This window comes from Perissodus microlepis, chromosome 7 (assembly GCF_051167445.1).
Source record: "Perissodus microlepis isolate ML-2025 ecotype Zambia chromosome 7, ASM5116744v1, whole genome shotgun sequence".
Taxonomy (NCBI): Eukaryota; Metazoa; Chordata; class Actinopteri; order Cichliformes; family Cichlidae; genus Perissodus; species Perissodus microlepis.
The window spans coordinates 56662688-56681358 of record NC_140467.1 but is presented as its reverse complement, the minus strand read 5'-3'; the positions used below and the strand labels follow the sequence as shown (position 1 = coordinate 56681358).

At 38.4% G+C, this 18671-nt stretch overlaps 1 protein-coding gene across 2 annotated transcripts in view; it reads left to right on the top strand.

Moving 5' to 3' along the window:
• megf10 (multiple EGF-like-domains 10) overlaps positions 1–18464 on the top strand; it is a 58075-nt gene extending 39611 nt beyond the window's left edge. For both annotated transcript variants that reach the window (XM_084936184.1, XM_084936183.1), the window contains 9 exons: positions 53–181; positions 4018–4146; positions 6051–6179; positions 7262–7489; positions 10844–10950; positions 11060–11183; positions 12334–12378; positions 12457–12666; positions 14041–18464. In XM_084936184.1, coding sequence (XP_084792310.1) covers positions 53–181; positions 4018–4146; positions 6051–6179; positions 7262–7489; positions 10844–10950; positions 11060–11183; positions 12334–12378; positions 12457–12666; positions 14041–14207 — 1268 coding nt within the window. In that variant the 3' untranslated portion in view covers positions 14208–18464. The remainder of the gene's footprint in view (positions 1–52; positions 182–4017; positions 4147–6050; positions 6180–7261; positions 7490–10843; positions 10951–11059; positions 11184–12333; positions 12379–12456; positions 12667–14040) is intronic.
• Positions 18465–18671: the final 207 nt, after the last annotated feature.

Genomic DNA, 18671 nt, shown 5'->3' with positions numbered 1-18671 from the left:
CTGTATTATTCTTGGTTATGAAGCACTAACATTTGATTATCACATTTTGTAGCTTGTCCAACTGGTCACTGGGGACCCAACTGCATCCACACATGTAACTGCCACAATGGAGCATACTGCAGCGCTTATGATGGAGAATGCAAGTGCAGCCCAGGATGGACTGGCCTCTACTGCACACAGCGTCAGTCAAATTGCAAACACACATACACATAAACACACACCTAAGTTATGTCATTTAGTCCAAATTGTAAATGGTTAAGAGAAAGACAAATTTTTGTTCTGCCATTGTCGAGCATTGCCATGCTCAAACTGAAAAAACAAACGATAAGAAACAATCCAAGGGCGCAAACCTTTCTTGGCAGTTTTTACTTTTTTTTAGTATTTCTATATATTAATTTCGCTTTCTTTTTTTTGTTTTGTTTTTTTACTTTAAGAAAATATTTTAAGTTTGTAGTGCAGTAAAAATCAGATAAGGGTGGCATGACAGATGTTTAGACAAACATTATGTAGGAGTAAGTAAAAAGTATTGATTTGTAAATAACTGGACATGGAAAAGTTGTTATACATGTATATAAATATAACTTGTTATATAATATTATACTACAATTTTTCTAACTAACTTGCACCTCATTATCTTTCTCTTAGCAATACTTTCTTTAAAGATTTAACACATTTTGTTGTCAACTTGAAAGAAAGGTTATGTATAGGATGTGTACTGTAAAAATGAGATCAGAGGTCAAATGGGACAGGATATTTGGATGCAAACTCTAATGTGATATGTCGAATCCCCATATACCAGTATCATTTCCTAAATGTTTCCAATACAAACAAAGGTAGTTTAATAAGGAGAGATAATTTGGAAGAAATGAACATGATTTGTTGCAATAGAAAAATTTATGCATTTGGCAATTAGATACGATGACTCATCATGGCAGAACAGAATCCCAGTGACAACAGGATTTAGGACAGGACCCCTTGGACTTAAGGAGCTTTGATGGTGCTCTGAGTGACTCGGGTGAGGTGGAAATTTGAGGATGCTGGCTGCATGAATGAGAGCATGAGAGGGAGAATGACAGGGCACTGAGATTTAAACCACACAAAGTGGAAGCTAATACGCCTAAGCTTCATTAAAATTTTAAGCATAGTTTAAAAGATAAAAGACATTTTAGAATTTTTATGAAACTTGCGTTTATTTGACTTTAAAGAGGAGTGACCTTAATAAGAAGTGGGCTACCGGAACAAGAAGGCAAGGGACGAGAATAAGGAGCTGTTGGAATGCTTCTATGCAAAGAATTCCAGCAAAAGGTGGTTACATGAATAGGATGTGGGATCTATGGCTTCTTTGTCACCCAACTTCTAGATTAAGAGCGAATCAACTAATAGCTCAGTGTTCCAACATCCAGAAGAAGCAACTGCTACAACTAGAGATGAGAGATGAGGTACAACACAAATGCTATGGCAGGACCTCAGGCCATGGGGGAGATATCATCATCTCTCTGAGATTGGGTACCAAACCCGATGAACAACTGGTCCATTGAAGGCTTTGAGTTTGAAAGAAGCTGAGCTGAAAGAGAAGACCATGGCTAAGCTTGAAACCTGGACCCTCCGTGGCCGATTACCAATCCTTGGCTCCCCACTTGGAATGGTATACCAGAGAGATAGTAGCCAGGAGAAAAAGCCAGCTGTTCTCCACTAAATAATTCAATCTGTACTGTCAGTGGCAGAGGAATGATATGAGCAATGCACCACCAAGACTGGAGGCGGAGCAATACTGGAATAGCATATGGAAGAAAGATGCTCAGTGGCTGGTGTAGCTAAGAGCAGAACTGAGGGGATTGTACTACATGAACAGTTAAACATTACAGTGGCAGGCATACAAGAAAGATTTTAAAGCATGAAGAGTTTGACAGCACCAGGCCCTGACATGATTCGCACCTACTGGCTAAAACTAACTGGAATCCATGAGTTTCTGACAGCACAATGGAAAAAGCTGCTAAGTGATGAGATGCACCCAGACTGGCTAACTTAAGGCCAGACAGTCCTGATCCCCAGGGGGGACCAGTCACATCGAAATACGATGGGACTGTTAGAAGCCACTGTCATCAAGACAAGTAAGGTCCTTACTGCGAGGGACCAAGCAGCCAAGGCAAAGAGGACACAGGAAAAAATGTCTTCAAAAAGGGTTTTCTTTATTTTAACCCTCAAAAAGACAAAATTCCAAAACATAATTAGCAGGCCCATAAAAGAGGTCAACTAAATATAACTCTACAAAAAGTAATTTTAAGAAACTTAAACAAACAAAGTGGACACAACTTAACCCACAAACTGACCTAATTACAAAGACACATGAGGGTAGCTTTTAAAGTGGTTTGGCCAAACCATTTACACACAGTAGGGGGGAAAACAAAAACACACACTAATATTAACTAAGCACAGAATAACATAAGTAAACCTAAAACACCCCTGTTCCTGATAAGCACATGGTTGGTCCTGCTGAGCAGGCATTTTGTTCTCAGAATCCTGAGCCAAGACAGGAAACAGCCACTGCCCAAAACCAGGTAACTCAAATAAAGAGAAACATAATTAAACAGAAAACATTTTTAGAAAAACCCCACAATGCTATTATGCGCGCGCCTCATAATATCAGTGTTAGATTTAAATAAACTGATTAATGAATTATATTAATGAAGAAAACTGCAAATCAAACTAATAAAGTGAACAAATGGACTTGATTTACCCATGTGTGGCTGATGCCATTACACTTACCATGAATGGGGGCTTTCATCCCAAATCCAGCACCCTGAGTGACCTTAGTGTTAAAGGTCACTCAGGGTGACCTTTAACACCCTGAGTGAGTGTTAAAGGTCACCCTATAGTACTCATAGTCCTATGAGTACTATAGGATTACCCAATAGTACTCATAGGACTACTGGGTAATCCTATGAGTATTACCCAGTAGACGTGCCCATGAGTAACTATTGTCTCTGAGGAACTATTGTCTCTGAGTAACCTTGCAGGTCAAGGGAAATTTCTCAACCTCACCTGTTAACAGCAGAGTCTATATTCCTCATATATAGGCATATAGTCCATGCTATTGGTAACTGACTGGGTTAAGATGGAAGCACTTTTTCCATTAGTACCTACTCGAATCGACTCGACGCAGCTCGAGGCAATACAACTTGGCTTGACTCTATTTCTATTACAATCGAGTACCATCTTATGTGTGTGGTGTCCTTATAGCAACACGGTCAAACGTCCTGTGAGGTCATTTGTATGCAACACAAATGCTACAAAATAGGTGGATGTCGAGGCGATGTTTGTACCAGCTGCTGGGTCGATGGCTTTTTGTCAGACTCCGGAAACATGGTGTTGTTTTTGTGAGAACATTTTCCACGTTGACGGGTTTCAAAAATTGCAGTTTTGGTTTTTGTGAAGAAGACGCTTTCATGACTCATTGAGTGACACAACTTTCAATTCAGTTTCATTTATACAGCTCCAAATCACAACAACTGTTGTCTCAAGGCACTTTATATTGTAAGGTAGACCCTATAATAATACATACAGAGAAAAACCCAACAATCATATGATTCCCCCATGACCATAAGACTGACTAGCCAATTGATGACATGCATTCTGTTGATGTCATACTTTTGGATTGCTTTGGATAGCTAGCTTGTAATAATACTCATCGTTCTTATATTGACATTTGTGTCCCAGTGGCAGGCGGGTCACATGTTGGCCATAATACAAATGACTAGGTAGCATTAGCAATTTATAGCCAACAGCCTGTGTTGTTTATTTATTAACAAAATTTTGATTAGAGTGAAAATATAAGATTAGGTGGGCCCCATGTGATTTGTTTGGATTTTAAGGGGGGTGCAGCACTCTTCTCTTTGGGAATGGCTGATCCAGATGATACTGGTATAATCTTGGATAAATTTGTCAAAGGTACTTTTTTAATTTAAAAAACTGCATATTTTAAAAGTACAGAATATAATGACGATAACTTCTTTGCAGGCTGTCCGTTGGGTTTCTTTGGGAAGGACTGCTCTCAGACTTGTCAATGTAGGAATGGAGCCGACTGTGACCACATTTCTGGACAGTGCACATGTCGAACTGGTTTCATGGGGAAATACTGTGATCAAAGTAGGTTGCAAGATATTGCTGCCTGTTTTGTTTGCTTTTTTGTGTTATGTTTTTTTTTTTTTAAGTTTCAGTTTTTCTTTTGTTTTTGTTTTTGTTTTACTTTAATCTTGTCTTATTTTTCAAGTTTTTAAACAAAAGTTGGAAGCTGCACTATCCTGTCCTTTGGTGGCACCTTTAGTCAGTCACCTTTGTATAAATACCTCCTGCCTTATATCCCCCATTTTCCAGATTCTCTTTGTTCAACTCACTTGGCAGGTTTTAATTATTTTCTTTGTGCATTCTTGATTATCGATATATCGATATAATGCAAAAAGTATTTGCTCGTTTGCCTTCACGTGCATATGAACTTGAGAGACATCTCATTCTCTCATCCATAGGGTTTAATATGCTGTCGACCCACCTTTTACAGCTCTAATAGCTTCAACTTTTCTGGGAAGGCTTTCTACAAGGTTTAAGGTTAATGGGAATTCTTCCACAAGCGCATTTATGAGACCAGACACTCATACTGGACAAGAAGGTCTAGCTCTGCTTTAATTCATCCCTTTCTGTTCTTTTGGGTTGAGGTCAGGACTCCGTTGTAGAAGAGCTTGACTAACCTGCACAGAGCTTGGCCTGGCTCGCAGTCTCTGCTCTAAATTATCCCTTTTTATCAGTTGAGGTCAGAGCTGAGGTCAGGACTTGCTCAGCCATGTCTTTATGGGCCTTACATGTGCACTGGTATGCAGTCATCTTGTAACAGGAAGGGGCAATCCCCAAACTGCTCCCACAGAGTTGGGAGAATGAGATTGTCCAAAATGTCTTGGAGTTTCTTTCGCTGGAGCCAGTCCCAATTCCTAAAAAGCAACCCCACACAATAATCCCCCCTCCACCAAATTTTTAACTTTACACTGCTCGGCCAATTAAATTTCATTAGCTAATCTAAAGGCCAAATGAAGTTTGAAGGTCTGTAGCGACTGACTGCAGAAAGCTGGCGAACTCCGCGCCTAAGCATCCGCTGATCCTGCTCTGTGATTTATTGTGTCCCACCACTTTGTGGCTTACATGCTGTCATTCCTAATCACTTCCACTTTGTCATAATAATGAAGTTGATTGTGGAAAATTTAGCATTGAGGAAATTTCATAAGTATTTCATATCTAGTCTTGTTGCACAGGTGGCATCCTGTCACAGTACCATTCTGGAATTCACTCAATTCCTGAGTTAGTTTTATACACCTGTGGCCATGGAAGTTTTTGGAAAACCTAAATTCAACTCGGACAGCACGGTCGCACGGTGGTTAGCACTGTTGTTTCACAGCATTAAAGTCCTGAGTTCAGTTCCACCATCAGGGTTTCTGTGTGGAGTTTGCATGTTCTTCTCGTGTTTGTGTGGGTTCTCTCCGGGTACTCCGGCTTTCTTCCACAGTCCACAGACATGCAGTTAGTGTGGATAGGTTAATTGGAAACACTAAATTGCCCATAGGTGTGAATCGTTGTCTGTCTATGTGTTAGCCTCGCGACAGACTGGTGACCTGTCCAGGGTCTACCCTACCTCTCGCCCTAAGACAGCTGGGATAGGCTCCGGCGACCCCGCGACATTGAAAAAGGATAAACGAATGGATGGATAAATTCAGTTATTTTGATGGGTGGGCGAATATTTTGGCAGTATAGTGTACATTGGACATTGGGGGTTTTTTGGATCTTGCCCTTTTGCCTCCCTGCCTTGGTAGATTTTAAGGTCCATGTCTGTTGTTAGTTTTGACAAGCCACAAATGCAGTTCTGCAGCTTCTTTCCTACCATCATTGATGGTTCATTATTTGCAATACTTATACCGATTTAGAACGTGGCTAAAGTCAAACCAATCCTAAATAGCACTACATCCAGATGAACAGAATTAACCTTTTTCTTTTCTTTTTCTGTTTTCCAGAGTGTCCTCCTGGTTTATATGGTTATGGTTGCCATCAGGTCTGTGACTGTCTAAATAATTCCACTTGTGATCACATGACTGGTTCGTGTTACTGCAATTCAGGTTGGAAGGGAGCTCGATGTGACCAAGGTGAGAATGTACTTCAGTAAAAATGGAATCAAACGTTGTTTAATGTCACAAACTACAAACCTAATTCAAAAAAACAAAAAAGTTGTGATGCTGTGTAAAATGTAAATATAAACAGAATACAACCATTTGCAAATCAGTAATGAGCTTATCACTCAAAGACTTAGATGGAGTTTTACTTCTTCTGAAGTCCTTAACATTAGCCTTGTCTGTCCTAATAGGAATAGGCCATATTGATGTGCTATAGACCTAAAAACAAAATGAAGACTTTGGAGTGGCCTAGTCAAGGTCCTGACCTGAATCCAACTGAGATGCTATAACATGACCTTAAAAAGATGGTTCAAGCTCAAACACCCTCCAGTGTGGCTTAATTACAACAATTCTGCAAAGATGAGTGAGTCAAAATTCCTCCACAGCACTATAACGATAAGGCTCATTTTCATTTATCGCAAATGCCTGATTGCAGTTTTTGCCGCTAAGGGTGCCGCAAGCAGTTATTAGGTTTAGGAGGCAATCACTTTTTCACACAGGGCCATGTAGCTTTGGATTTTTTTCCCCTTAATAATAAAAATCTTCATTTAGAAACTGCATTTTGCATTTACTTGTGTTATCTTTGTTTAATATTTACATTTTATCCCAAACATTTAAGTGTTCAAACATAGGAAAAAAATAGGAAATCAGGAAGAGGGCAAACACTTTTTCACTCATCAATAATTCAGTAGTTTTTTTCAGCTAGATTTCAATGTGTTTGTGTAAATAGTGAGTCTTCGTCACTCAAAGGTTAGTCACATAGTTCCACAGGGTTCTGTGCTGGAACCAATTCTGTTTATATTATACATGTTTTGCTTAGGCAATATTATTAAAAAATACTGCACATACTTTCATTGCAAATTATTGCTTTCTGTTTTACTTTACATTTTACACAGTATCCCACCTTCTCTGGGATTGAGGTTATAGAGGTTTAATTTAATCAAATTTACTGATTTCTCTAATCACTCTCCATTAGAAAAACTAACTCATTTAAACCTAACAGACTCAAAAACATCTAACTATTATTCTACATTCCCTCCCCCTCCTGTGTGCAGCTGGTGTGATTGTGGTGGGCAGCCTCAACACTTTGACTAGTGCAGCGATGCATGTAGACTCTTACCAGATTGGAGCCATTGCAGGAATCATTATCCTTGTGCTGCTTGTGCTCTTCCTTCTGCTCCTCTTCATTATCTTCAGGAAAAAGCAGAAGGGCAAAGAGCCCACCATGCCATCTGTGACTTACACTCCTGCTGTGAGTGTTGCTGCTGATTACAATATAACAGGTACATTTACATATTTACTTGTTTTAAACTGCAACTAGGTCTCATTGTGCTGTACCAGCATTATTTCTTCTAATATTTATACTGTTTTCCTTGTTTGTTTTATTGATTTCGAATGGTTAACCTCACTACAAATTTACAGTTCTAAACCTTATATTGCTAAGCTTATATTGTTAAATACCAGAGGTGTAAAATTCCTTTCATAGTAAGGGAAGGAACGCTGGTTATGCGAAGCTAAAATAGCAGGAGTTGACTTTCCTTGTGGTCTTAATCATTTTTGGGAAGGTTTTTCTTGCTACGTGGTAAAGGAATTACATTTTCACAATGCACTCTAACTCTTCATCATCACACATGTTGGACATGGTGACAAGCAATAACATTTTAGCTGTTAAAAGTATAAATGAGGTTTGTTTGTTTTGTTTTGTTTTGTTTGTTTTTTTTTATCACTTAAGAGTTGAAGCACCTCATACATCTCAGGGTTATGAGATAACCCCGACATCAGAACTATATTCCAATGAGAGCCTTCCAGAGGCAATTGCTTCTCCTTTCCTAAACCCTGTACTATAATGCAGGATTTTGGCTTATCGGGGTGTAACTTCAAGGTTAACCTTGGGGTTTCTGTACTATGAAGATGGGTCACTTCTTCAAGGGGTAATTTAGGTTGTAATTTATACTGTGAAACTAAACTGCTGCAGTGCAGGTTAGATTTGCGACACATATTAGGTTAGGTATAAAATCACTGCCTACTGACCAGTGAATTTCCCACAAAACAGCACCACCATTCCTGGAAGATCCATAGACCTCTGCAGGTAGAGAAAGAGATCTAAAAAATGTTAGTATCATCTTAATGTTTCCTTCATGCGTATCATGAAAGAAACATTCCTTCATGATGTATGTTGTATGAACAATATCATGAGAACAATACAACAATTGTATTGTTCTATAAGCATTAATATATGATCCTAAGCAGGACACCTACACTGTCCTTGCTGATCTCATATCAAATTTGTACATAAAATAGCTGTACTAAACTAAGCCTATATGAATGTTGAATTTTGTTTTATATTAATCTTTACTCAACATCACTGAGTCTGTTGCTGAGAGAATCAAAACAAAAAGTGTTAGTAGAAGGTTATGTTTCAGTTTAAAATAGGATGTGTGCCAAGTTTTCATTTACAACATCTTTTTTGGCCTTTTTCAGCTTTATTTGATAGACACAGTGAAGAAAGGACAGGAAAGCAGGAGCAGAGAGAGACAAGGGGGAAGATGCAGCAAAGGGCCAGACTCAGCGCACTGAGCTAAACCAGCACCCTCTTTCACAGCATAATTTAAGCACATTGGAGATTCTCTGCCAGGGGAATGCCTTTTATATGTGCAGATTATTAAGCCGTAAGAATTACAAGAAGATACAAATATAAATAATAATGAAGCCAAAAACCAAATAGAGAATATTTATCAATAAACAAGAAATCAAAGTCCAAGAGTTAAGAACCCTGGGGTAAAACCAAGGACTGCGACATGATTTACTTTGCTCCTCAATTAGACAGCTAACAGGTCTAAGTTAAGTAAGCTGTCTAAGTGAGCTACATGTTCTTCAAAAGAATCTTTCCACTCCTTCCTTTCCGGAGTCCGAGTCATTCCGGCTGAGTTTAAGCCACTGACCCACTGGCCCAACAGTGTCCTGAAAACTTGTTTTTACTGGCATGATCATCGCCAGTGACACTCTCCCTCCTCCCACGCACACAGGCAAAACTGTTTCAATTACCTCTGTCTTTGAGTCTGCTGTAACTGTTACAGTTGATTAGAGTCAGTGTTTTTCTTTTCTTCAAACTTTCTGTCTACAATGTGGGCTATAAGCACAAGCAACCTGTAATTATCATTATTGGTGATTTATTGTTGAGATCTCTTGTGCTATCACTTAAGCCTTGGTTATACTTTATCCACAAGTATGAGGTGGATATCCATGGCCCTGTATTTGTCCCAGATAGTATACTTTAAAATATGGTCACAATCAAAATGTTTAATTAATCCCAGAAGAAATTATGTAATAAGTAAGAGACAAAGAAAAGTATGGAGAAAGAAAAACAGGAGTAACCGAAACCGGCTGCATGCCAACTTACGCATGCGCATTCACTTGTGTACAACAGGGATCTCTCCAGCTGTCTGTATCTGTGTCCACAGAGTATTATCAAGGCTTAACTATCTCCATGGTGGCAAAGTGGCAGATATGATTGAAGTGCTGCCATTATTCACAGACTTCTCTCTACTCAGACACTAATTTTTCCAGTTGGTACCAATGACATCATGGATGAACAGTCTCTTCACTCCATGACTAACCAGAGTTTTTGGCAGTAGCAGTCCTGGAGCCTGAAGAAGAACATGTGTTTTTCTGTCCCTAACCCTATACTTTTAAAAGCTCTGAACATTTCCTTATGCATGAATTGCTAAAATAAATTTGGTAAAATGTGTAGTATTGTTATAGTATTTCATTCCTCCTTGAACTTTGACTGGAAAAATTATTTTTGATATTCATCAAAAGTCAAAACTATTCACACACCAGATTTAAAAGAAGCCATTCACAGGTTTTGGTCCTGAAGTTTCTTTCTACTCACAGCACTACAATCCACATTCATCCATTTACTCTATACACTTTAAATACTTTATTACTTTTATAAATGTTTTCTAAACTATATCCATTTAGTTTAATATCATGCACATACGCAGCTCAAGAATATTTCAAGTGAAGTTGATGCACCTGAACATAATCCAGTTTTTCATCACTAAAGGTCTTCAGTACTTTTTAAATTAACCTCCTAGGACTGGGCGTCCACATATGTGGACATCACATTTTGGGTCGTATAGACCAAAATAATAAATTATGCTCTACAAGGGCCTGATGTCCACTTACGAGGACATTACACTGCCACTATTCTATTGAAATTTAAAACAAATATTCTCATATGTGAATCACAGTTTTCTCAGAAGCAAAAAAAAAAAAATTGAAAAAATCAGGTAATTCTTTGTTCTTACATTCATCAGGTCCCAATCAGCCCAAATAGCAAAGAGAAATTAAAAATGCATGCTATGAAAGAGTTATGAAAAAAATTAATTTGTCTTCTTGATTCTTGAGGAAATGAAGCTTTCACATTTTGTAATGTGAGATGTATTCTATGAATAAGTGTGAATGCATGGTAAATGCAAATAAACAACAGACGATGGGACATATGTCTCCTACATTTGAGTGAAGCTTAACCAAAGACATGACTGTTTTACAGACTGCCCCAGACAGCAATGACATGAAGAAATTATATATATACATGACATACTTTGTATCTAACAGCTCCTATAACTTTTCAGGTGGTTATCCAGCAACATGTGAGCCCCATCTAAGCAATTATTTCTCCAACCCTAGTTACCATACTCTGACCCAATGCATCAGCCCCCAGCGTGGTCCAAATGGAAAGGTAGAGATTTAAATCCTCTAAGACAGAGGGACAAGGAGATTGCAGAGTACAATTTCTGTTGACTGTCTGTAAAAGAACATACTAAGAGCTATTTTTGTGCCATTTTTAGGCGAAGAACAACCAGGTTTTTGTAAACGTTAAAAATATGGATCAGAGAAAATGTGCTCTTCTTGTTGATCATACTGGCACACTACATGCAGAGTGGAAACATGGGGACTGCTTAAATCAACTGGGTGAGTTGTGGACTGCAAATATTATAATCAACTGGTGTGTGTGTGTGTGTGTGTGTGTGTGTGTGTGTGTGTGTGTGTGTGTGTGTGTGTGTGTGTGTGTGTGCACGCTCATTATCAAAAAAACTAAAAATTAACATTGCATGATTTCCTACTCCACATAACTATATTTTGACAGACACGAACAACCTAGGGTAGGCTAAATTATTACATTCACTTTGAATGAGGCTGCTGTACATAGAGGATCCAGGTTGTGTGATGTGCATTTTTGACCTACAGTGAGTAGATTCTTGCTTGTATAGTTCTGGGTGATCACTTACATATTATGTGTGTACTAAGCAGGTATAAGGTAAGAAAACATGTTAATTTCTTTCAGTCTTGTCTATGAATTCAGTTTTATGTTGCTCGCTTTAGACATAAGATGATAGAATTATATTATAATTTGTAATAAATTTTACCAGTTTAGGATGACTGTGGAAAAATATTGTGGTCTACCACATGTGTAATATGATGTTTCTGTAAGTTAAGGTGTTAATTGCTGCACCATCAGTGACTAACATACAATATCTGGTTAATGCCACCAGGTGGGGCTATATTAACAGAGAAGTCTGAGCTAATATGTCAATTTTATGAGTTTGTTTTGTGTAGATGCTTATTTGAGTTGGACAGTTGGTCAGTGTTATGTGATCAATATTTTTCTTGATCTAATATTCAACATTTGTGAAAATAATTTAGATCTTGCTTGGTACTTTCACTCATTGTCTTTCTAAAGTCCAAAGACACAACTATTGTGAGAATTCTAAGTTAACAAGTTAAGGTGTGAATGTGAGTAACATTGGTAGGATAAGCCCCAGCTGCTCTGTAACCATGAATCAGATAGGAACTGAATCGATGTAACACAAACACTGTCACCTTACAGTCACTAGTCCACATACCTAGTGCTTGTGGGTGGAGTTATGTAATAAGACTTTATTAGCATAGTGTTTGTATTGACATTAAAACTGGTAAAAAATAGAATACTTTTGCTCTACTTCAGCCCCAGCTCTTAATATTATAAAAGATTTTTGCCTAATCTATTTAATAAAATCTCTCACGTTATTTTTACTTTTACTGTTCAGTTATTGATCTACTGATTTAGACTTTTTGGTTTCAGGAGCCTGTGGAGGTGATAGAAGTTACATGGAGAAATCTTTAAGAGGCAAGTCCTATACATAACTATGAACTGTCATTTTTAATGCTGATATTTAGTTGTCACTGGATCCTTTGTGCTGTGCAGATCTGATGAAGGGCACACCCTATCATGCCAGCTCCTGTTCGCTCAGCAGCTCTGAAAACCCATATGCCACAATAAAGGATCCTCCCATGCTGATAACCAAAAACACAGAATGTGGCTATGTGGAAATGAAATCACCAGCTAGGCGGGATTCACCATATGCTGAGATTAGCAGCAGAAGCCCAACCAATAACCAGAATGTCTATGAAATTGGTGAGGACTGAACTCTGTTTGTTATCGCTGTCTACTTTCTTTCTGCGACATTAACTGCATGTAGAACTAGGGATGGAGAATATGACGTAATCTTCAGAGTATAGTATTTATATTACACTATTTTTCTACTGCACTATGTTAACATTTTAACACTTGAAGAGAATTGTAGATGTAGATTGCAGATTCATCAGCTATCAGTTCATACAATGTGCAATAAGAAAACATGGTAAATTGATTTATATCATGCTAATGAACATTTTAAAAAAACCCATTCAGAGTGAAAATAGCAGAACTATGCCCTTGCAGGTAGAACAAAATTGCTGGTTGTACAGTAATTGCACTGGATTGTTTCACATTTGGTGACTGACTGCAGCAACCTGTAGTTTTAAAACACAATACCCTCAACCCTCGACTCCACAGTCTTGACATTACATTTTCCAGCAATGCAGTAATATAATGCATTACTATAGTTAATTCAGTAATCACTTTACAGCATAATTGGAACTGTAAAGGTTCTTCAGTTATCTGTGCACCAGGCAGGTAAAATAAATATTTATTTATTTATTTATTTATTTGGGGGGGGTTGTTTTATTGTTTTTTGCTACGATCTGCTTATTTTTGCTAATAACAAAAAAGTGATTGCTAATGCAAAGCTAGCCAAGAACCCAGTGTGATGATGAAGCCGGGGGAACCCAGCCCAGTTGCCAGACCCTAAATTTTGACAGGCAGTGATGAGCAGTCAGATTTGTAGCCTCCATTTCTACCTGTTCATGTTTCTACAGTAGAATAAGCATAGCAAACCTGGCACATGGCAAACATGGCAAACAGCAGAGTCACTTATATGATGGCAACCAGCTCTGAGTGGCCACAAACCTGGTCACACTCTTTGAAGCAACAATTTGAAAGATTGCAAGTTGGTCACAGTACAGCCCAGTTTCCAACCACTATTTTACTTAGTGTGGCTGTACCATTAAGCACATTCTAACTATCATGTATGAACTTATCAGGGGTAAGGAAACTTTAGCATGCAAACATAAAAAACATTTTTCATGTGCTGTGAGTTTTCACAATACTTTCATGGCTGACATTTTCATTTACACTGTGTCAAGAGCCTGTGGAGGTAAGAAATACATGAATATTGTCCCAAAAAATAGAAGAACTGAATAGACAAATTGCCACAGTTCCTCTCTGATTTAGACTTTCTCACTGTTTCTGCGTTTTTATCAGACGTTTTATTTCTATTTGTATAAATGTTCAATCAAATAAAAATAGAGGTACATAATTAAAAGTAAGCATCTTAAAATAGTGTTCTGGTTCTTTATATCAACAGTTTTGTACCTTATACTATGCCAACTGATATCTCTTTGATTACAGATTCAACGGTAAGCACCATCCAGTCCACAAGAGATGGCAGTGGTCATGTGAAGTTCGGGCAGGATCCATATGATTTACCAAGAAACAGCCACATCCCCTGCCACTACGATATCCTGCCATCCAGAGAGAGTCCTTCCTCAGAGCTCAAGAAGCTGGACAGTGAATAATACCACAGAAACTCTGAACCAAGATTAGGCCTTACCACAAGGCTGTAGCTTCAGCACTGTGTCTTCTACAAACTGGCACACTATGTACTCATAAAATGCTAGTCCTTATGTGTTATTTTACAATATTATTATAACTATGGATTATGACTACAAGTTGGATATATACAATTGTGGTCAAAAGTTTCACTCGTCATTGTAATTATGGTCTTTTTATTATTTCTTTGAGCTGTCCTTTTTCAAGGGTAAAATTATCATACAGCATAAATATTTAATGACTTTAAAAACAAGACGTTGGTTCACAAGTTTGTATTTATTTGGATTTTTCTCAGATTCACACAAGGTCAAAATTATACATACAGGATCAAATATATAAACCTCCTTACCAAGTAACACCTTGACCATTTAAATTGGTTGGTTTCCTGGTACAGAACTGACCTTTATGTGTAGTCCACTGTTTTCAATAGGGTTGAGTTTGAGGCTTTGAAAAGATCATTCCAGAAGCTTTGATGGAGTTTTGAAGAGATTTTGTTTGGAATCATTGTCTTGCTGACATACCCAGTGGAATGTGGTGAGGGCGATAGCTGAAGCAAAAACTCACGAGTGGGAGCAGTTTGGTGAGGGCACAGAAACAGACTTTCCGTCTGCATTTTTGGGAAACCACCAGTTGGAGAAAGTGGTATAGTGTGGGTGGGTTGTTGTTGACTTCAACAGGTTACGAGACATAGTTGGGTGGTAAGATACCTTCCTTAGTGGCCAAACTGCCAGGAATCGATGAAGTTTGCAGTGAGTTCCTAAAGGCCCTGGGTATCGTAGGGTTGTCCTGGTTGACTTGCCTCTGCAATGTTGCATCGAGATCTGGGGTGGACTGACAGACCCTGGTGGTGGCCCCCATGTTTAAGAAGGGAGACCGGAGAGTGTGCTCAAACTACAGGGGTTCAGGCCCACTAGGAAGATCTATGCCAGGGTACTGGAGAGGAGTGTCTATTAACTAAATCTTGGATGCAGGAGGAAAAGTGAGGTTTTTGTCCTGGTCATGGAATGCTGAACCAGGAGTTTGCCTAACTAGTTTACATGTGTTTTGGACTTGGAGAAAGCATTTCACAGTATCCCTCAGAATGTTCTGTGGCGGGTGCCTTGGGAGTATGGGGTATACAAGGGGAGGGGAGAAGCTGGTCTGGGAACGCCTCAGTGTTCTCCTGGGTTGGCTGAAGGAGTTGGCTGAGAAGACGGGGGCATCCTTGCTTGGGCTGCTACCTCCACAACCCTAGATAGCACTAGATAAGCGGTGATGAAAATACACTTCACTGTGGATAGTGACACTAATATTCCAGCTGTTTCCAGTTCATGGCAGGTTTGTGTTTGGTGGCTCCTGAGTTTTTCATGAACATTCTAACCAATTTAATTTCCTCTGAGGGTGACAACTTGGGTCTTTGGTGGTTACACATCGAAATGATTTGAATTTACCTATTGTTGTTTGAAGCAATAATCTTGAAACCTGCAGTTATTTAGAAATGACTCCAAAGATCTTTCCAACTTGTGTAAATCTACATTTCTCCTCCTTAGATATTCACTACGTTTATTGGTTTTCCATTTGTCTCAGTATTTTGTTGCCCAATGAGTACAAATCCTTTTTGTGCTATCAAAGAGAAACTATCTGTTGTAGTCAATTATGATGACCAACAAGAATTTAATTGGCCTTTGACTTGCCAATTAAAAAAAGCATTGTAGAACCTTCAGCACCACTTTTGTAATTTGTGTGGTACCTGCATGCGTGTATGGGTTGGACAATGGATCCCATGATTTCACCTTAATACCCAGTGGCAGTCATGGTACTGTTGCCTAGCCTGCAGAGGTCTGTGCATCCCTCCACGGAAATGACTCCTTAAGACAGTCAGTGACACACCCCCAAATTGGTGATGTTAAACAGTGTTACAAGTAGCAGCATAATGTTCACATCTACTCAGGGTGAACCTGCTCTCATCTGTTGGAGTTGGTCTACCTGTACAAACTCTGTAGGGTTCAAATATCACCTCAAGCGACCAGTAATGACACTAACCCCAGCCAAATGCAAAACTAGTGAAAAAACAGTCAAAAGTTGAAAAGGGGAAAAAAGATCTGACCTCCACCTGTAAAACCATTCCTGTTTTGAGGTTTCAATGTTGTCTTTCTAGTGCACCTGAAACTGATTAACAACTCCCTGTGCTACTTGAGTAACTGGATCAATATGCCATAAGTGTAAATGATGTGATGCTATATTCTCAAGTGTTCCTTTATTTTTTTTTTAGCATTGCATTTCACCCTATATTGGAGGTTGGTTTTCAGGCTTTTTTGCAGCTGTCGCTGTAATAACCAGTGACCTGCAATCATTTTAATTAACATAGGCCTTCCCATAACTTTCAAAATCTGATGTTCACAATTCCAGGGTACGCTGCTAAAAAATGTGAGCACTTTGTTTCAAGCTTACTGAAGTAGCTGAGCTGTAGCTCAGGAGGTAGAGCAGGTCACCTGCTGATCGGACAGTTAGTGGTTCGATCCTGGCTCCTCCAGTCCGTCGGAGTATGAATGTGTCTGAATGTGGTTAGGAAGCAGTATAAGTATAGAAGAAGGTGATTGTAGCATGTTGTATAGAGTGCTTTGAGTTCTCTGGGAGAGTAGAAAAGCACTCTATAAGAATCAGTCCATTTACCATTGCATATGACATGGGATACCAATTAATTCTTTTATTTTATTGCAATAGAATTGTATATGGGTTATTTGATTGAGTTTAAGCAAATTTCTGAAAGGTTACATGATTGTTTTTTAGAAGATGAAATGTTGAAGATTATAGCAGCTGAAAATGTATTTGATGTTTTTATATAGAAAACTGGTTCTTGTAGAGAACCTGCTCCAGTAGTCCAATTCATTAGAATTGTTAGTCTGCCTGCCCATCGATCTCACTTACCGGTTCCAGTTGCACTTGCACTACAATCAGCTGATTTCAGTTTCTGTGTCAGACAAGGAATAGCAGCACAATCTACAGCATGGATGTGGACATTTATTTTTATTGCACAAAAGGACAAGAGTGTGATGGTAAACTTTAAACTGCATGAAGACAAAAACAACCACAGTATGCTGCTAACACAACTTCGGCCTGCACAAAAAGATCTGCATGGACAGCATGCTAATGCAAAGCTAGCCAAGAACCAAGAGTGAAAACTGAGTGAATGCCGACCCAGTACCAAGACCCTTAACATCAACAGTAACATACAAATGAGCAGTCAGGTTGCAGTCTCCATTTCTACCATGTTTGAATCACTGTGGTCATTACTTTAAAGTCTCTTCATGCCGGTTTTCATCTTTGCTTTGTATTCATCCTAAATACTAAGAGAAAGATCATATGTGTGTCCTCATTAGAACATGTATTTGTGTTGCTGTGTTGAGTTGTAGTATCAGGTTTATCTTGTTAAATGGTAATTATGAGAGAGTGTGTTTCAGCTATTTTACAGAGAAAGTAATGTAATGAGTGGTACAATGAATTACTCTCTCCTGGGAGTAATTAAGTAACGTACAGCATTTTTTTTAAAAGTGTGAAAAATGTTCTGTGTAATATGTGTAATAATTACTTTTTGTAATACTGAGCTGGGAAAGGCTCCAGCCCCCCCCTCCCGCAACCCTGGCAAGAATAAGCGGAAGAGAATGGATGGATCCCAAAACTGATCACAAAAAAGAGCAGAAATATCTCCAACATGCACAAACATTTGCGACATGCGCACACTGTGTGGTCAATAGTGCACACGTGAGATGTGATATATTTTTATATGCTAGCAATGGTGGTGACTCTCAAAGCAGAGCCGATGAAAACATATTGATACGTTTTGAACTAATTGAACTGATAAGGAATTGAATCGATAAGTGTTATCGATAATGAAACAGGGATCACTAAATTCTCAGCATTCCTATCCCTAGTAATCCTAGCAAATGCAGTCAGTGTTGTATCAGTACACAAGTAAACCAAAGTGCCATTTAAAAAACATTTTGTTTTTCTGTTTGCTTTTTTGTTTGTTATTTTTTGTACATAACATATGAAGTTTTGAGATTCTCATTCTAACAGTGTTTTGAATACTATGATTTTCAGTAATTTACCACTAATTATAGGATATTTTCTTTATGGTGATTAAATACAGCATGTAGGAAAAGGTGATTGCATTGCATTTAATTTCAAATTGTAATGATTCATTTGTGATTATTCTACTTCATAAATACCATCAGTTATACATATTGCACAGCAGTCACTTTCATTACTCTGTGGCCCCTGTTGTCATTTACAACTTTTCTGAGCTAGATACATGGCTATTTTAGCTGTTATACACAGTTTTATTTTAAAAAGTAACATGTTACCCACCCTGCTGCTTCAGGGTCCATGTTCAATGGGATGTTTTCGCTTGCTTTTAGCATGTGATGTTTAGATATCTCAGCGATAAAATA